Source organism: Narcine bancroftii, chromosome 6, assembly GCF_036971445.1.
Source record: "Narcine bancroftii isolate sNarBan1 chromosome 6, sNarBan1.hap1, whole genome shotgun sequence".
In the NCBI taxonomy this organism is placed as follows: domain Eukaryota; kingdom Metazoa; phylum Chordata; class Chondrichthyes; order Torpediniformes; family Narcinidae; genus Narcine; species Narcine bancroftii.
This window is the reverse complement of record NC_091474.1, coordinates 198,274,467-198,295,476: the sequence shown is the minus strand read 5'-3', so window position 1 is coordinate 198,295,476 and position 21,010 is coordinate 198,274,467. Positions and strand designations below refer to the sequence as shown.

At 41.7% G+C, this 21,010-nt stretch overlaps 1 protein-coding gene and 1 long non-coding RNA gene across 3 annotated transcripts in view; one reads left to right on the top strand and one right to left on the bottom strand.

Moving 5' to 3' along the window:
• Window positions 1-21,010, bottom strand: part of me1 (malic enzyme 1, NADP(+)-dependent, cytosolic) — a 536,434-nt gene that overhangs the window by 255,109 nt on the left and 260,315 nt on the right. For both annotated transcript variants that reach the window (XM_069887178.1, XM_069887179.1), the window contains one exon: window positions 5,493-5,596. In XM_069887178.1, the coding sequence (XP_069743279.1) occupies window positions 5,493-5,596 (104 nt within the window). The remainder of the gene's footprint in view (window positions 1-5,492; window positions 5,597-21,010) is intronic.
• LOC138736939 (uncharacterized) overlaps window positions 17,136-21,010 on the top strand; it is a 46,978-nt gene continuing 43,103 nt past the window's right edge. Inside the window, exon 1 of the long non-coding RNA XR_011340666.1 lies at window positions 17,136-17,533. This is a non-coding gene — a long non-coding RNA (uncharacterized lncRNA). The remainder of the gene's footprint in view (window positions 17,534-21,010) is intronic.

The window sequence follows — 21,010 nt, the reverse complement described above, 5'->3', positions numbered from 1 at the left end:
GTAGCTATTTACTGGTTCTGCATGATGATGGCAGCAGGCATTTGCCCTCAAGGTCCACAAGCAGGCTGTGAGCTTGGAGGAAGTCTGCGCCAAGGAGTGGCTTCTCCTCCATGGCCAGTGTGAAATCCCAGTGGAAGGTCTCGCCGCAGAGGTGTACTGCCACTTGCCATGTGCCAAAAGTCTTTATGGCAGTGTTGCTGGCCGCCCACAGGGTTTCCAGTGGCGTTGGTGGAATGACACAAAGTTCAACCCTGTATCAATGAGGAACCAGCAGCCTGTGGTCTTGCGTGTCACATGTAGCAGGCTGTTTGCATGGCCAGCCGCTGAAGCCATTAGCAGCAGTTTGCCTGGGCGTTTCTCAGAAACGTGCAGGGCTGCTTGCATTTACAGGCTTCTGCTCCCTCTACTGGCATACAAGGGCTGCTGCTCTGTCTGGGGGTGTGTCAGCTAATTCATGGCAGCTTCATTCTCTCTCTTGGTGCACCAGAGGATGTCCGCCTTCGTTGCGAGCTTGCGGGGGTCACTGAAATCCACATCTGCTAGCAGCAACTGGATGTCATCGGGCATCTATTCTAAGAATGCCTGATCAAACATGAGACAGGGCTTGTGGCCCTCTGCCAGCATGAGCATTTTGTCCTTGAGGGCAGATAGCGTTCTGTCTCCCAGGCCGTCCAGGTGTATGAGCCTGGCTGCTCTCTGGCGTCTGGAGAACCCATAGGTGCCAATGAGCAGTGCCTTCAACCTGGAGTATTTGCCTTCCTCTGGTGGGATCTGTATGAGGTCGTCCTCTCTGGCTGCAGTTTTTTAGTCCAGGGAACTGACAACATGGTAGTACTTGGTGGAGTCTGCGGTAATCTGCTTTATTTGGAACTGTGCCATTCTCTGTCCAAACAAAGTGTGTGGGCGAAGCATCCATAAAGTCTGGAGTTTGAGGGCGACTGCACTGACTGTTGAGTCCAAGGGCGTCTGGACCCGTCGGGGTCACCTATGTAACGGTAGCTATATGAGGTCAGGAAGAACAAAGCCAGTAGTCAGTGGGCTCGTTTACACTCCAGTTGTTTATTGACTCTACCCATGCTGTGCCTTATAAGGCCATGGGTAAGTACTGCCCCCATGCTGGAAACAACGTCATGTGGATCCGACCAGCAGAAAAGATGACCCCGGCAGCTCTATCTTGACGCAGCTGCTCCGCTGCCGCGACTGTAACACACGGAGCCAGTTCACCTCCCGTCAGTGATGTGCACCGCCAAAATGGACTTAAAGGACTAGAGCAGTGTGCATTCATAACAGAACAAGAAATCATGCCAGTTTATAAAATCAAAGAGAGACTTCTAAGACAGAAACCACTGTTAATGAGGCAGACGACACTGAAGGAAACCTTTGAAAAAGCCATCGAGGAGAATTTCTAGAGTTTGGTGATGCATTTATCTTCTTTCGTAAGCAGGGATCAAGTTTTTTTTTGTTAAGTACAAAACATAATTTTCACATGAAATCTGAAATTCATCTCCACCTAAAATCTCATGTTTGAGTGTAACATGACCAGTAACATTATTACGTTGAAAGAAATAAAATAGTGTACTAAAAACATTTGATCAAAACACAGCATAGGTAGAGACTGAAAATTGCCGTTGTTTATCGTCATTTACAAATATTCTGCTGTTGATACTATGCTGCTCAGTTACCCTGAACACATTATTCTAAAAGCTGAAAAAAATCCAAAATCTAAAATACTTCTGGTCCTATGCATTTCAGATAAGGGGTATCCATCTGCCTGTAGTACCTTGGAAGTTTCTTCATACTGAAAACAAAATGTTCTGAAGACTAAATTGCACATTTTTATTTATCATTTAAAGATTTAAGTATGGTCAGATAACTTGCATGAAATTTACTTTCTTCAGTATTAGGTGGAATTGATTTATTTTCCTCCCTGAATGTATGAAGTGGGTTTTTGAAAATTCTTTTCACACTTCTTATAAAATTGCCAAGGCTCAAGATCAAATGAGAACTTCAGTCCTGATGAACACTGTGAAAACCCTGTCTTTTAACAGCCATCACACAATGACATGCTTTCTACTAACATTAGAAGGCACACACTGCATCAAAGGAGACAATCGGTCTGCAAAATAGCTATTTTACCCTTTCTAACCATTTGACTCAAAGAATATCTCAAGATTTAGCTTATGATGAGCTTTCACTTGCTTTTCACTTAATCTTTTGAAGCAAAAAGTGTTTCAAAGAAGACTCGAGTGGATGTAGAGTTTCGAGTTACCCGGGGCGGAGTCTTCCCCATGGATGATACGTGTAAACAAATACTGCTGCAATGGCTCACCACATGCTCACACATCTGATTAATGTTGCAGCTGCAGCAATTAAAATTAAATGCATGCACAATGTACTTTTCAAATAGAAAATGCGACATGCCCCTATGATAGAAGACTAATCAGAAAGCTCAATGAGCCAAAACAGAAAACAAAAGGTTTTAAACAATTTTGATTAAAGTGATAAGCTTCAAGGTCTTAAAAAAAAGGCCAAAGAGAAAAATGAGAGCATTTGAAAAAAAAGGAATTGGCAGAGTGAACCACCTTCAAGTTGAAGTATAACCAATAAAACAACAGAAAATGCTGGAACCACTCAGCAGGTCAGGTAGCATCCAAGAGAAACAGCTAAAGCGGCAGCTCAACGATCCTCTATCAGAACTGAGAAAAGGAGGAAAATAGGTTAGTTTTAAGTAGCAGAGAAAGTGAAGGATGAGAAGAACAAAGAGATGACCTCTAATCAGGCAAGGCAGCTAGGTTACAGTGAAAATGAGATGAAGCTTTTTTGTGCAATACGCTTCGACTCAAAGGGCTGTGGATCATGCCAAGCAAACCAGACAATGCAATAATGAAGGAAAAACTGAGCCAAAGTGATCGCTTTCTGTTTTAAAGTTCATTTATCATCTGAATGCACAAGAACAAACTGTGCTCTCTAGTCCTCTGTGCAAAAACACACGTACAAACAAGCGAGATGTGTGCGTGTGTGTGCGCGCGCAAGACAAATAGACATATATAAAAATATACTAATATTCTTTAATAAATAGTAGAGTCTCAAAGGTATAGTGTGACCAATTTATCAGTCATTCAGTATTCTCACTGCCTGTGGGAACAAGCTGTTTCTCAGCCTAGTGGTCTGGCTCTGATACTCCTGTATCTCTTTCCCAACAGGAGCAGCTGAAAGAAGCAGTGTGCTGGGTGGTAGGGGCCCTCAACAATTTTGCGCACCCTCTTCAGACAATGATTCCGGTAGATAACATTGATGGGGGTGGAGGGAGACCCCTATATTCTTAGAGTGCTATGGATTGACCTTCGATCCAATTCTCTGCAGCAACTGATTGTGATACAGCCTGCCAGGTTTCTCTCAATAGAGCTCCTGTATAAAGTTGATATGATGATGGCTGGTAGCCTTGCCCACTTCAGTCTCCTTAGGAAGAGAAGTAAAAGTTGCACCCTTGTGATAAGTGAGAAAATGTATATCCAGGATAGGCCACTTGCTAAGTGAACTCTAATGAACTTGGTGCCCTCTTCACTCCACTACTGAATTATTAAAGTATAGTGGAGGATGGTCACATCTGGTCCTCCTGAAGTCCACAATTATTCCTTTGCCTTGTCAATGTCAAGACTCAGGCTGTTATTCCCGCATCACATCACGATATTTTCCACCTCTCCTCTATAGGGCAACTCATCATTGTTACCCAGGCCAACTAATGTGTCATCTGTAAACTCGATGACTGCTGCAGCTCAATCCAGCGTTGCAGTCATGGGTACACAGGAGTGGGCTGAGCACACTGCCTTGAGGTGCGTTAATGTGACGGTGCTACTGTTAATCTGAACAGACAGGGGTCTTTCCTTAAGGAAGTCCAGAATTCAGTTCAGAGATGGGTGTTGACTCCCAGTGAGGTCAGCCTCTCTGCCAGCCTCTGGGGAATGATTGTATTAAACGCCGAGCTGATGTCGATGATGAAGTGTCATTCTCAAGGTGGGTCAGGATGGAGTGGATGGACATGGCTATAGCATCATCAGGCGAACTGCTTCTTCTACAGGTGAATTGAAATGGGTCCAGCATCTCTGAGAGGTGCACTTTGATGTGTTCCATCACCAGATGCTCAAAGTATTTCATAATGGTGGATGTCCGTGCCACAGGGCAGTAGTCATCGAGGCCTGTAACTGTCACCTTCTTTGGTACCTGGATGATGATGGCTGTCTTGAAACCATTGGCGATGATGGACTGCTGCAGTGAGATGTTGAAGATGTCCCAAAGGACCTCCATCAGTTGGACTGTGCATTCCTTCAGTACCCAACTGGGTATGTTGTCTGGTCCTGCTGCTTTGTGTGGGTTCAACTTGGATAGGGTTCTCCTCAACTCGGCCGTGGCTATGCAGAGGAACATGGAGCTATCTTCAACAACAGCCTGTTCTCATGGAACCGTGCAGATGTTCAGTGTGTCCTGAAGTTAGGCATCATCTTTAACTCGCAATGTTGTTTTATGATTGTAATGGCCTTTAACCCTTGCCACATGCGCCTTGTGTGGCACACCTGTCAATGGATCTTCTGTACGAATCCATGCTTTGTCTTATGGAATGCAAGGCAGACTTCATCTCTGGCTGATCTTAGTGCCTCCTTGTCTCTTGTCCTGAAGGCAGATTCACAAACTCGGAGAAGTGCTCAAACTTCTGCATCCAACCATGGTTTCTGGTTAGCCAGAAGCATTTGATCTCAGTGACATCCTTGCTGATGTAGTTACTGAGCTCGAGCACTCCTCGATGTTAACACGACCATTATAGGTGGCCCACTCCAGCCTGTGGTCTCAAAGCAGTCGTGTAGTGCTGCCAGTTCAGTCTGACCAATTCAGTTGACTCATTTTGACACAATTTAATTTATTGTTTACAGGAATAAACAGAACAAAGTAGCACCAAAGTGGATCTGTAATCAAAACCAAGATGTTCACCTTCAGATCAAAAATGGCTTGGAGCTCTTTTGAAAAAGACCTTGTGTCAATCTCCATAATTTGGTGAAAAATGCTCAAACCACAATGGGCCAGTTTTCAACACATTCTCCAATAGTTTCAAAGCATCATATTCAGTAGGTTAAATGTTTGTACCCACAGACAATGAACAAGAATCTGTGGGGAAGATAGTGATTAGTACATTTTCCTGCACATTAAACAGACTACAATGGAATGTGTATGAAAAACTCCTCAAAGGACTGATTAAATTACATGGTCAGAGTGGGAAAAACAGTCTAAATCTTCAGCCAATCCTGGAAACTATGTCTGGAAAGCTTCAGGGCAAATCCCATAAGTGACACTACCCAAGTGTTAAATAAGCAAAACTTAGGAGACAAGAACCAACAAAATTTAAAAGACAGTTCATAGAGAACTAAACGAACAGTCATATTGCACACTAATCTCCTACACACTATAGAGGGAACCGCATGCCATTTGCAGAATATACAAACCTCTCAGTCACAGCCTCCATGAACTCTTCAACAAGATCATCATATGCTTGACCTCTTATCCTTTTGTGTTTTAGTCCAATGTATAGAGGATCTTTCAGCAACTCCTACCAGAAGACAGAACAAACGTTTTAGTTTCCAATCAAAATATTAAAACATAACTGGCCAATTTTTCTATTAATGAACATGTTCACTCTTGAAACAGCGGGAGCCAATGAACAAACACATCTACATTGCTTTAAAAAAGCACTCCTGATACAGAATTGAGGCATTTCTGAAAAAAAAATCACTATTTCCAGAACGCACTCGACAACGCTGTGTGCTTTTCAAAATGGACTTTCATTCCTCAGTAAAAGGATTTTTAGAAAAAGCTTCAGATGCTATAAATTAAACTCTAAAAGTGCTGGAAACAACACATCAAACAGCATCAGTAGGAAGTGGAACAGAATTAACATGGAGATGACTGAAGCTGGAATCTGCATCAAAATAGCCTGCTGGAGGAGCTCAAGTTGAACACCATCAGTGAGAGAAAAACTGTCAACATTTCAGGTCAGAATCTTTAACAAGACTGATCGAGGGGTTCAAATGTGAAACATTGATAATTCTCTTTTTTCCCCAACATTGCCCAGATCCTCAGTAGCTTTTTTTCTGCTTATAATAGATTTAATATTTCAGATCAAGGATCCTTCATCAGTATGGTGAACAGTCTGACCAGCAAAGCTAATTCTTACCAGATTTTTACCAGCAGTTCCTTGTTTTTTTTTTAAAAAAAATCAGCAACATTTTCCATAACTCTATAGAGTTTAGCAGCTCATTTCAGAGACCAAGGTCACATCCTAAACATATTGCTTTTCCCTCATCACATCATTCTTGAGAAGTCAAACAGCTTGAAAAGAGAACTTTCTCCTCAAAACAAAATGCACTGCATTTGAATCACAACCAGTCAAACAGGCTATTCAGCCCAACAGGTCTATGCCCCAACTATAAAACTGCTGGAGGAACTCAGCAGGATTTACAGAACCAATGGAAGCAACTTTGACCTTTTAGGTTGAGAACCTGCATCAATCCGGATGCAGGGTCTTCACCTGAAATGTAGGTTACCCCTCTGATGACACTGTTCCTTTGTCCATTACAAAATTAGCTGGCTACCCACTAAATGCATCGATGTTTCACATAGAGTCTCACATTCTCACTACAGAGCAGTGAGAAAAAAAATCCCTTATAGTTCCATTCAGATGTACTCTATGTTAGCCAATAACTAGGGTGAATCTAAATTTGGATTGAGCAATTTTTCCCCCTAAAGAGAATCCAGAGTAAATGTGTACTTGAAAATATCATTTCAATCTTATTTTTCACTTTTGTAAAGAATATTAAATCAGGCAATGACACTGCTAAAGGAACAGACATTGCACGTGAACTAGATGATACCAAATCAGAAATATTATCACCTGACCCAAGTGAAACTGATCGAGAACTTCCCACTGTAATTTTTGTACTTGGGTCTACACCAGAAATTCAAATTTTGTGTTCAAAAATTTACTTTTTATTAAAAATTGAAAGCATATGGAACTCTCATCTTAACAACTTTTTAAAAATATATGTACCACTAGCGATAGCAGGTCTGACAATTATATCAAGAGTAACCATCCCACCTAAAATGAGATAGTTTGGGGTTTCACTGCTGTATGCAAGTACACAATTTGCTCCAATTTAGAGCAATTAGGTTAACAACACAAAGAAAGCAGCAAAATCCACCATTCCTTCACTCTGGAACTTGTCAGCTTAGAATGGAGGCAAGGTCTGCAATGGGTCTCTGGTTTGAAACCAGAGCCAAGAAGTACATAAGAGAGAGTATGGCAATTCTGAAAATTAATCACAGCATTAAGAATTTCATTTTAAATCATTCAGTATTGACAATTTCAGAACTGTGCATTTAAATTTAGAAATACAGCACAGACCCTTCCAGCCCACAAACCCATGCTGCCCAATTACACCCAATTGGCCTACATAGGGAGAAAGGAAACTGAAGCTCCTGGAGGAAACCCATTCAGACACGGTGAGAACATACAAACTTCTTATAGACAGAGCCAGATTGGAAGCCAGGTCGCTGGCGCTGTAACCATGTTGCCCATTGACAGTTAACATTTTGTAGACTCAAACATTTTGACACTCTTCAATCCAAAGTCCAAGATCAGAAAAAGAGTTGGGTATTCCGTGGATTATGGTTCTTAAATTTACTATATGTAATTCCACAGCATAAATTGATAAGCATCAGTCTCATTCAGAAGGAAGGATTAGAAGAAAAAAATATCCTCAGTATCAGAAGAATCAAATCTGTCAATTCAAGTTGCAATAAAGCAAAAGACTACTCTAACATCTCAAATTGCAACTGAACCTCTTGTTGCTAAATTAATTGTCAGAGAACATTCATGATATCACATACAAACCTGAGATTCTTTTTCCTGCGGGCAAGGCAGAATTACCACTTATTTGTAGTGCAAAAAAAACTGTGTACAATGTACACATGTAAACAAATAAAGAAATGTAAACAAACTAATACAGAGAGGGGAAAAAAAATCAAGAAAGTGCAAAAGTAAGAGTCCTTAAATCAATCACTGATTGAGTTTATGGCTGAGGAATCTGATGGTGGAGGGGTAGCAGCTGTTTCTGAACCTGGTGGTGCAAATCTTATGATTCCTGATGGTAGCAATGAGAATAGAGCATATGCTGTGGGGTGTGGATTCCTGATGATGCTCTCCGACAGCAACATTCCCTGTTGATGTTCTCGATAGTGAGGAGGGTTTTACCTATGATGCCCTGAGAGGTCCACTACCTTTTGCAGGGCTTTACACTCAGGGGAATTGGTGTTATTATAAGAGTCCATGATGCAGCCGGTCAGCACACTTTCCACCCCACATCTGTAGAAAATTTGCCAGGGTTTTTGGTTTCATACCAAACATTTTGCACCTATTTTTAAATAGTATATTTACAGAAATGGAATAAAAAGCAATGTTTGCACCTATAATGCACAATAACACTGCCGGTAAACAACAAATTTTGTGACATGTTCATGACAATAAATTTGATTCTGATTCTAAATCAGCCTCATCGATCCAGTCAAATCCTGACAAAACATCTGCAATAAACAGGTTCATTGGAGTACTTTGTTTAGTTCTGCTCCAGTCCTCAAGTCAAGAGGCACATGTTGCAACATCAAAAATCTGGAATATTATCCAATGCTGCCAAGAGAACACTAAATATTCACTGCAAACGACTTAATTTTAAAAGGATAATTGCAACACAACATATAACTCTTATCTGGTTAGATGTGATCTAGAGGTTCAGATGGGTGGAGAAAGAAATTCTGCACTAGATAATATGAATCAGACTTCCATGTTATCTACAAATATCTCCATAGCTAATTATTTTTTCCTTCTTTGTGCAACAAGTCTTAATGCAAGATCTCAAATAACTAGAGAAATAAAAGCTTTTCGCTTTCTCATGTTTAGAACAAGAGGGAAAATTACACAATTTTTTCAAACCAAATTTTTGACATCTAAATGTTAAGTCTCCAAATTGTTTAAAAGGAAACTTAATCCTAACCTCTCAGATGGAAAAGATAAATCACTCAAGCAAATAGGAAGACCTTTTGACTCCCATAACCATGTGAATGCTCAGGAGAAAGGACATATGAACTGAATCGATCCCGACCCATTCCAGTGTTTCTCCAGCACACTTGCAAGCATTCTTGGCATTTAAAGGCATATTCAGTGAAAAGTAAAAGTGAATAGCCATGCTTATTAGCCATCTAATGACACGCAATGAACTAAACGCTTTGCTTCAGCCCTACTTTTGAACATAAGAAATCGGAGCAGTAGTAGGTCATCTTGCCCGTCGAGCCTGCTCCGTAAAATCAAGAATTTAATGAATTTTATTCCACAATTCTGTCAATCTTCAGCACTGAAAGATACCCCAAAATTGTTTCAAGTATGTGACTGAAATCAAACTTTACTTCCTGCAATTAGCAAAACACTGCAGGATAGGCTGCAGAAACTGTGATTGTAGGAAACACACTGAAATGCTGGAGGAACTCGGCATCTACAGGAGACAGAGATCTATTGCTGATATTTTGGGTCCGAGCCCTTCTTCAAGGGGGGGGGGGGGGGGGGGGCAACAAAAAATATCAGAAATGGCAGAAGCAGAATGTCTCAGAATTCAAACAAAGGGGAAGGAATCCAGAGCAACAAAAGACATTAATTGGATATGATAAGGGACTAAGTGAGAATTTATCATGTCTGTGCGAAAAGTGACAGGGAAAGGAGAGATAACAGGGGTGGGCGTGGTTTAACGAAACCCAGATAAGTCGATATTAATGACATCTGATTGAGGTGTGCCCAGTCAAAAGCAGAGGTATTGTTCCTTCAATTTATGGGTGGTCTCAATCTAGCAGTCATGAGACCATGGATAGACATGTTGGCAAGGGAATGGGGATGGATAAATGAAATGGGAGGCCACTGGGAGATCCACAATATTGCGGCAGGCAGAGCCGAGGTACTCAGCAAAGTGATCTCCCAGACTGCGTAGAGGAGACTGCAGCGGGAGCATTGGTTGCAGTAAATGACTCTTGCAGATTCAGAAGCGAAACATTCCTTCACTGGGATGGACTGTTTGGAGCCTTGAATGGTACTGAGGGAGGAGGTATGGGTACAAGGAGAGCATCTCCTGGGGTCACAGGGATAGGTCCCAAGGGGATGATTGGTGGGGAGGGAAGAATGGACAAGGGAGTCATGCAGGGAGTAGTCCCTGCGAAAGGCAGAGAGGGGTGGATTCATATAGTATAAGGTGGTAATAGTAGAAGAGGATCTGTTCGATGTGGAGGTTAGTGGGGTGGTAGGTGAGGATAAGAGGAATCCTGTCCTCGTTGCATGTGAAGTGGTGGGGGCAATAGCAAATACGCGGGTAAAGGAGATTATATGGGTGAGTGCTGATTTGATGGCGGTAGAGAGAAAGTCACATTATTCGAAAAGGGAGAGCATCTCTGATGATCTGCCGTGGAAGTCCTCATCCTGAGTGCAGAGGTGACAGAGAAATTGAAAAAATGGAATCGAATTCTTACAGGGGATAGAATGGGTACATAAGGCAGCACCAAAGTAGTCATTGATGTTGCAGAGGAAGAGTTGAGGAGCCTTGCCTGTGTAGGCTTGTAGCATGGTTGCTCCACGTAGCCAACAAAAAGGCAAGTATAGCTGGGGCCCATGCGGGTACCTATGGCTATCCCTTTGATTTGGAGAAAGTGGGATGAGTCAAAGGAGAAATTATTGAGAGTGAGGAATTGGATATTCTTGGTAAATATGAGGCGATCAAGTTCAGAGAACTGGAAGTTGTTGAAGTGATGGAGAGCATGTGAAGTGTCCTGCACATAGGTGTGAAGTGACTGGATAAGAGGGACAAAACAGAGTTAATGTAAGCGGAGACCAATTTGGTGGAACACGATGGACCCACCTGGACAATAGGGTTTGTGGATCTAAGGTAGGAGGTAGAAATGGGTGGTGCAGGTTTGGGAAATAAAGTTTGAGGCCATGCCAGGGAAGAAACCAGAAGTGATGAGTTCAGAGATGGTTTAGAGTGGTTTGATGAATTTTGGTGGGGTCCTGTTGGAAGGGTAAGTAAGGGTAGGTGTCTGAGAGTTGTCGTCTGGCTTTGGCCAGATAGAAGTCATTGCACCAGATTTCTTGCAATTAGCAGTGACTTTATAAGATTATAAGTGGCCACCAGCACCTAAAAGATTGCATCAATCATAATGTGAGTGACACATTAGCCCACTAGCTGAAGCAGCTCAACACCTCCAGTAGAATAATGAACAAAAGGTGGAAATTCATCTTACACGGCTTCAAGGAGAATATGCTATTTCACAAAGGGTCAAAGGTAAAATTGGTTAATATTAGGCATCAAATAAAATATATAGATATACCAATAAGTAAATCCAAGCAGGTTTTTTCCAATGACATCAGGTGAGACAAAAAAAAATAGAGAATACGAGTTAGGAGTGTGTAGTGAACTGGGAATTCATTACTGGTGCTTTGCTCTAAGGGCTGGCTCCCATCCCACAGATCCCAATATAAACCCTGGACCCCCACCAAAACCCCAGTTCAGTCCACAGTCCATGTGTGCCATTCTTATGAATAAAAGCGTGTTGTACTCTCTCTGGTCTTGAGTGCTCTTTGTCACACTACAATTTTATTCAATAAAGAACGTGATGGAAGTGCTGTTGAAGCCCGTGATGCTCTTCACTGGAGATGGCCCAACTGGGGGCTGACTATTTGGAAGGCAACAGCACCCTTCATGAGGACCTGGGTCCTGGAGCAATGCAACATGTTGCATCGGCACTAAGTGATGCTTTTTCTACGTTCAGAAGCAATACCCAAGAACTCGATGTCTAGCTATAGACTCCATCTGCTCCAGTTGTGCTAAGAAGGGGCAGTTGATGAAAGTCTGCAGGGCAAGGGGGAGTGCTGAGAGGTCCAGTATATGCGCGACCTCTGACGGGCCAAATGAGGTTAGCCTGAAATCCAACCCCCAAGCCTCCCGGTACCAGTGTTGCAGGCCATGGCCTTCCTGTGGGGCCACACTGCAAAAGCAGCGACACGGGAAAACCCAATGGCCATCCTTCCATGGTTCGAAACAGCACCACCTTCATCCAATGAGGGAGCTCGGCCAACTTGCCGTCATTCAAATTCTGCACCATCTACAATGGTGGAAGGAGGAGGAGGGTGGCCAACTTGCCGCTCTTTGTGGCCCCTGTCATCTTGCTTGCATGAGGATCCGAACAGGGTGAGCGACTCCAGGAAGGGGAATAACAGCAGCTCCAGAGTCTTGGCAGTAATGGTGTTGGACCAGGAGATACCACACCAACTGAACAATCCCACGACAAAGGTGTGGATTAACAGGCATAAACTGAAATGCTTAAATGACTCTGGCGCGACTGAGAGTTTCATAGATGCAAAGACAGTTCAAAATCTCAAACTGTATCCCACTAATTATAATTTTTTATTTAGCGTCCCATGCACAGTCTGTAAATTTTCAAGAACATTGTATGGTTCATTTATCTTTACAAGAGGGGGAATTCTGTAAGTTCAAACTGTATGTACTTAAGCATTTATGTGCTCCGGTTTTGCTGGGTCTTGACTTCTTGTGTCACTTTCAAAATGTGACCCTGGACTATTCTGGTTCTTTCCCTTCCATTACGGTTCAGAACAGAAGGTCTCAAAATTCTGATGTCATTTACTATCTCTCCACACTGAATATAGATCTACCTCTTTTGTTCCCCAATCTGAGTGCCGATTGCAGACCAATTGAGACAAAAAGCAGGCACTACATCGCAGAGGACCAGGCATTCATCAAGGCTGAAATGCAACAACTGTTTGATGAGAACATTATAGAGCATGGTACCAGCCCATGGAGAGCTCAGGTGGTTGTCGTAAAAGGGAAAGAAAAGTCCAGACTAGTAATTGACTATAGCCAAACTATTAATCACTTCACTCTCCTGGACGCATACCCCCTTCCTCGCATTTTGGTCATGGTGAATAAAATTTCACTGTAGAAGGTATATTTGACCATCAACCTTAAAGCTGCTTACCACCAGTTGCAAATCTGTTTTTGAGGCTGACAGGAGACTCTATCAGTTCCAGAGAGTCTCATTTGGTATCACGAATGGGGTTTCAATCTTCCAGATACAGATGGACCAAATGGTAGATGCATTTAAGTTGAATGCCAACTTCCCATAACTCAATAACTTTACCATTGGTGGCCACTCTCTGGAGGGCCATGATGCCAACCTCCAGAATTTTCTCCACGCAGCTAAAGCCCGGAATCTCACTTACAATACCAGTAAGTTCATGTTCAGGGCTAGACACCTAGCCATCTAGGGCTACATGGTGAAGAATGGCATCATTTGCCCCGACCCCATCAGGATGTACCCCCTGTTGCAACTCCAGATCCCGAGACCATGAAGGCTTTGAGGAGGTGCTTGGGCTTCTTCACATACTACGCCAATGGGTCCCTCAAGGTCTGTCCCCTCCTAAAAACCACATTTTTTCCACTGACAGTTGCAGTTCAAACAGCTTTCAACTACGTCAGAAGCCACATTCTAAAGGCCATCATGCACACGGTGGATAAAAATGTACCTTTCCAGGTGGAAAAATGATGCTTCGGATGTAACCCTGGCTTAATCAGGAGGGTAGGCCGGTTACAATTTTTTCCCAAGACCCTACAAAGCCATAAACCTCAGAACCCATCAGTGGAGAAAGAAGCACAAGCCATTGTAGAGGTCATCAGGCACTGGAGGCACTATGTGGTGGGTAGGAAATTCACCCTCCTCACGGGCCAGCAATCAGTGGCTTTCATGTTCAACAACACAAAACGAGGCAAAATTAAAAATGACAAAATTACAAGGTGAAGGATCGAACTCTCCACCTACAACATAGTCTACTGACCTGGTTCCCTCAATGAGCCTCCAGATGCCCTGATCAGAGGAAGCTGTACCTCTGCACACACTGGCCAGTTGCGGTCACTGCACAATGAGTTCTGCCATGCAGGTATCACTCACATGGCTCATTTTGTCAAGGCACGCAATTTACCCTACTCAATTGAGGATGTCAAGGAAATGACCAGGTCATGCCAGGTCTGCGCAGAGTGCAAGCCACACTTCTACCGTACCAGAAAGGTGCACCAAATAAAGGTCTCCAAGCCCTTCGAACGGCTCAGTGTTGATGTCAAGGGACCCCTCCCCTCCAAGAACATCACACAAACCTCCCACTACTCTGTCAACATGAAAGGTACCTGGACATACACTCTACCTCTTCCCAATGGGGAGAAGGTGCAAACATATGAGATCACATGCCAACAGGTTCAAAGACAGTTTGCTCCCCCCACCCATTAGACTCCTTGATAAACCTTACAGTGATATTATGGTGCTCTTGCTATTATACTAATTGATATTTTCACTAGATCTTGAACTCTCTCCCAAACCACATTGTGGGTATACCCACACTGCTAGGGCCGCAGCATTTCTAAAAAGCAGCTCATCAATTCCTTCGAGGGCAATAAAATGATGACTCGGCTTCCAAAACCCACATCCCTTGAATAAAAAAAGTATTCTCCCACGTGCCTCTCCGTAATCAACCTTCTCACATGCCCATCAATTCTCATGCCACCTATTTACACAAAGGACAATTTAGTCAACAATTTATCAATTGATGCTGGAGTGTGGATTAAAGGTGGTGGTGGGGGGAGGGGGGTGGGCTAAGTGCAGTAACAGTGGAGCGTGCAGACTCCACCCAGAAGAACCCAAGATGGAACCCAATTCACCAGAGCTGTGCACGATTGTTACACTCAACTCCTTGTTTTGTCCTACAATATTCTAAATCTGGATGATTAGTCATTCACAAATTTAATCACTCGACTTCTAGAAGCCAAGATCTCAAGCTCTAGAAATGTACTTCTCCATCTTTAAGATGTTCCCTCAAACTCAGCTACTTCGAAATGTTTTCACATGTGATTGCAACAAATTTTGTTCTGTACAACTTGTGTGCCAGCTGTAAAAATACTTTGCAACATTGAAGGCTCTCTGGAAATACATGTTAAAGGAAACATAACATTAGTTCAACCACTGTGCCAACCTCCAACTTTTACCATATAAAGATACAGTTAGTGTATTCTTAATAAATGATACTTTAAGAAATAGCTCAGATGCCCCAAAAATGCATTTCCTATTCCCATCTTCTACTTCAAAAATAACTGTTCAAGTTATATTGTGGATTACAACCCATTTCTTTCTTAGGCAGTCCATCAGGATCAAGGGTTTCTTGTCTCCACTCTTATTTTGTCAGATCTGAAGTGGTGGATGAGGCCAATGTCAGAACCACAGCAGGGCAGATGGTGGTTGACAGGTAGATGGGAAGCTTGTGAGGTGTTCGACTCTTTCCACTGCCAATGGCATGCGCTCTTGATGCATGGGTTCAATACCTTTCCAAGTAGTTTGAGAGCCAAAAGATTACTAAAGCCTCAGTAGTGGAAATGTTGATTATTATTTGATTATCCTTCCAGTGAATTTGGTAGAGGTGGTCTTAGTGGTACTTTTCCAGGACCTTGAGATACCGCATGTCATCCAGGTCTCAGAAGCATACAAGTAGCCAACAATCACTGCTAAACCTATAATAGTCTGAAAAGCCATCAAGTGTTTCACCCACAGATGATCTGCATCGAGGATCTAAGAGGTAGAACATGATTTTTTTTTCGTTCAGAGGGAATTGAAAGCACATCATGCAACAGTGATGAACCTCAACCTCATCTTTTCACCCAAAGTATCAGGCACATTACCCAATTTGTAACCTAATGCACCATTTTTGTTCTGTAAAATAAAACTAAGGCTGCACCATTCCACAAAGATTACCAGTTTCAAGTTTTGAATTTGTGTGGGAGACATGTACACAATCTTCAAGAACAAAGAACACAGTAAAAACCACTCAAATCAAAACAGTGAGTTTGTTTCCCTCTCTCCAGGCTTCACACAATGGGAAATACAGTATTTAATTTATGCCGAACAAACTATGGCCATTGAGCATTAAAAACACTTTTCAAATTAAATATTCATACTAATAATATCCTAAACAGCTTTATTTCTATGAGTCATCGACATACTGAAAAGAGGCAGCAATTGTTTTTTTTTCCCACAAATTCCATGGAATTCCACCCACACCACTTGTTACTCAATGTCCAAATTGGCAAGGTTTTTGAATGTCCCTTCTTTATGCAGTTAGTTTTGTGAGATATCACCATGCACTTGTTAAATTTGTTTCAATGCTTATTCTTGCTTTCTTAACCATAGGTTTGTAAATTAATAAGACATTATCAAGTTTAACTTGTTGCCTAATGTAAAGTAACTCGAGGAAAGTCAATGTTACACAAAGCTCTGGCCCTCATCAGCTTTGTAAAGATGAACTAGTTAATATTTTTTCTCCCCACATCTATCACATAAATTACCCATGTATAATTAGCATACTTTTCCAATTATTCAAAGAAGACATTTGGGTGGAGGAAGTCAAAACAAAGGTTGATAGGTTCACAACCCAACAGACAGCTTTTGTTCTGTGTGAAGAATATAATATAGTAAAATGACACTCATCTGTATGGGCAAAGCAGTCCATTATATCCAATATATATTATGAAGGTCAGTGTGTGTAGGCAGGAACTTAACTATGACATTTCAGAATGCTTTCAAACTTTCCACATATTTGATATAGCTGCACATGACATTGTTTTAGTTACTCAGAATAAAGGGAATTCAAAACAAGTTATTGAGCTGAATCAATCGGCATTTAAAAGTAGAATTAAAGGCTATGGGAACCAGCATATAAGCGAAGATACAATCTGAAGAAAATCAGCCATGATCATTTTTAATGAATAGCCTATTCCTGCTTCTATTTTCTTATGTTAAGCTTGTGACACAATGGGTTAATTAAATATATGCTTATAAAAGGATTAAAATTGGGTTAGCTGTTAGGTTGCATGCATTTTACAGACAGAACAAGGCCTTGCAAAGTCCAAGGGCAGATGCAAACAGAAGGTTCTGGGCTTTAGCAACATGTGCAAGCACACCCCAGAAACTGAAACATTTGCAGAGTGATTTTTGTAAAGCCTGGAAATTGCAACATTTGCAAACTGAAACCATAAAATAACTGCCTAGAACATCAGGAGGGAAGGGGCAGAAAATGAGAGAGATGGCAGTTTGCAGGAGGCGGTCTGAGAGGGGACTGGACAGAAGAGGAGCCTGCTGAAAGGGCTTCCTTTTTCAAGACTGTACAAAGTTCTAATATGGAAGCCTGAGTGTACTCTCTGTGGCTGGTCTTCCAAGTGTGGCAAAGAGGAGAAGAAATCTGTGAGAATAACCTGGAAAGAAGACAAGTTTCTTCTGGAAGACGCTCCTGTTTGGGGTGTCCATCAAACAACAACTATCTCTCTGTAACCCTCCACAACTTTCCTGCCTGGTAATTCTAAGTAAAGCACTGAAGTTTGCTTGAACGTAATGACTGTTTGATTCCATGCACAGGATTGAAAATTACAGGAAACTGTAGCCTTGAAAATGTGGAGAGTGGAAGATTGGCGAGTAAAAAGGACTTTCTTGAAAACACATTACACGCACTTGTACTTAGATTAGGTTGGAGGGAGGGATTGTGTAAATAACTTGGTGTTGATAAGTTAAGTGTTGATCTTGTTGTTCTACACTCAGAGAACAAAACTAATTTTGTTTAAGTCACCATTGCTTTGGTGCATTTCTATTGCTGCTGGTATATGGGTTCACTGAACTCGTAATAAGCTAAATTCAACTTGTTGGTTGGGGCCAGTTCAGGAAATCCAGACCTTGACATTTACCTAGACCAAAATGAACCAACTCTCCACTGTTAGGAGTAAGGCAATGAGACAGAGGTCAATCAGGACTTCACCACCACAGTGGTGTGTCCCATTCTTAGTAACATCCATACAGCCTCCTCTAATGGCCATCAAGGCTTAGGGTTAGTTGTAAAATGTTGGACATTTAAGTAACATTTCAGCTGGTATTTTTTAATCTTGTAATTTCAAATGTATTAAAAACATTATAGTACAAATGTAAAATGCATATTAAGAGCTCCCATTTAGTTTACTGTATCACTTTAAGGACCAGTACAGGCTGCAACCATTTACAGCTTTGGAGAGACTGGATGGCATCAGCTAATACAGGCTGTACCCAAGTTTGCTATTTTAGAGGAGAGGACATTGGGTGTTTTTTCCAGTTGGTGAGTCCAGTGAGTGGAAAACTGAAGGAACAACACTTGATGTCCAGCAGCCATCTCATCGAACACTGAGCAGGAATGACTCTGTATGATAATAGACAATTTGCCTGATTCTCCCTGTCAGGGGAATTATTGAATCCACCTGCGACCAAAGGAAAGGTCATTTTGATTGACCTATACCCGATTTTTGGAGCATCGTGGAAGTCATCTGTTTTGTTTCCCTAGACAAGGAAGTGAGGAGTTGTGACAACCATTCGTACGTAAGGATATTTCTCTAGAAGAAACTCGATGAGGATTTGTGAGTTTTTGGCAGTCTGGTCACTCAGTCTTTCCCATCTCCTTTGTGATTACTTCTGTGCAGCAGTTTAAAAGTTTGTATTTTGACAATGAATTTCTAAGACGGAACTTTGGAATGACTTTTCAGAATTGTGCCTCCTAAGATGTAATGATTTAGGTATTCCATACACAAACACACCCCCATACAAGAACATTTGCAATAGTTGGATTGATTTGATTCATGTTATATTATGAGTAGTTATTAATAAATATAGTGTTTTAAAAGAAATAAATAACTGCCTTGGTGAATTTCCATTGCTGCTGCTCTGTGATATAATGCGCAACATAAAGCAAAGTAAGCAAAATAATTTCTGCTAATTTTCCATTGGAATACCATTCAAATTCCAGTCTTCTTGTCAGGTCTGGCTGACACTGATCACAGAGGTGGATTCCACTCCCAAAGCCCTGGAGTCCAACACCAGAATGCAGTGATTGGTTGACTCATCTGTCAGTCAGTTCATCCCAGACTCTTCCAAGTCTGTGTTGTGCCTATCTGCATGTGGCCAAACACCAGCAATGTCCTTTGTGAGGGTGGGTAGGGGAGAGGGTAGCTCAATAGCTGGATGACAGTTAGAAACAAACGGTTCTTGAATCTAGAAGTGCTGGACCAGGTTTCTGAACATTCATATCTAGGGAAGCAGTGAGAAGAGATTGTGATCAAGGTGATGAGGATCCTTTGCAATGCTGGCTGCCTTCTCGAGGCAGTATCTCACACAGGTCTCTTCAATGGATGAGAGGTTAGAGCCTGTGGTGGGCTTCACTATATTTGTTACATTTGGCAGCCTTCCAAATTCCTAGGCACTGGAATTACCAAATCAGGCCATGATGCAGCCAGTCAGCATATACTTTCCACACTACACCTGGAAATGTTTGATAGACTATTTGACAATATGCCAAATCTCCTCAGACATCTTAAAGAGTAAAGATTTTGGTTTGCCTTGACATGCTTCAGGAGAAGTCCTGGACTCCCAGGCACAGAAAGGTACTAACCTTCTCCATCTCCTTCCCATCACTGCAGACAAGTATGTTGTTGCCCAGGCTCCCCTACCCTAAGATTTCTCGGCCTTGATGTTTAGAGCAGGGTTCTTGCTTGGGCACCACCGAACTAGATTCCTGATCTCCAATCCAAATTCTGCTTGATCTTTTGCAGTTATTCAGCAGACAACAGTGATTGAGAGATTGAGAAATTTAGAGATTACATTAGAGGCAAATTTGACACATACCACCTTAAGTAATCCCTAGGCCATAAGTGGGTGAAAAAAAGTTTCAAAACTACTGTTTTAATTGTTCCTAATTGACTCATTATGTGCACGGTTCCAAAACTCCAAAGGAAATGGGCCAATGACCATTTTCCTCAAGCAAAATATTTCAGTAACAATTGGGTCTCGAACAGTGATTTTCAACCTTCCCTTCCGACTCAAATACCACCTTAAGCAATCCCTAACTACTCACAGAGCACTAATGGCATAGGGATTACTTAAAGTGATATGTGAGTTGAAACAAAAAGGTCGAAACCACTGGTTTCATTCAAAAGGTAAAATAAAATGATAAAAGTATTCATGGATGCTTTTCTGCTTAATATTTCTCATGAAACAAGTTCTTTGTTCTCTTTATGAGATGGGGCATTAAAATAGAAAGCAATGGTTACATGCTCCCAAAATTCCCATTCAAAGATCAAGGATTGTAAATATGCTGTGAATCAATTTCCACTTAAAAAGTTATCTTTCAGATTTAACGTAGAGAGACAAACCCACGTTATGCCATTGGTTTGTCTCTCTAGGTTAAATTAAGCATCTGGCTTCAAGCTAGGTTTTATTGTTCATACACCACCACAGATGGGTCTGTGGATCTACAAAAAGGATTAAAATAAAATCTGTTATTTAAACTACAGAATGGAAAAGTTGATGTCTGAGCTGAGTTAGCTGATCTTGAGAAGCAGTCGGCAGAGAATCAGTCCATGTAGCCTGAAATAATATCCCTCACTCCCCACTGACATCCTATCCATTGGCTGCAGTTCATGGGGGTTAAATGAGGGTCATTGTCTATGTGAATAGAACCCAAAATAAATTAGGATATTGGTAGTTGAATTAATACTCAGCATCTTAGCTTGCATACAAAATGATCACTTGGTGAAAGAATGGATGGAATAGAAAACAATTGATCACTCAACTGAACACCTACAAGACAAACAAGTCCAAGCAATGAAAAAAATCCTGTACTCAAATTCAAATTTATTTATCATCCATTCATAACAGTGCAATCTTACAAAACAATATTATCCGGTCCATGGTGCAAAAACAGTGCAAACACAGATACAAATTATACATATACCAAGAAACTACATACATCTTGGATAAA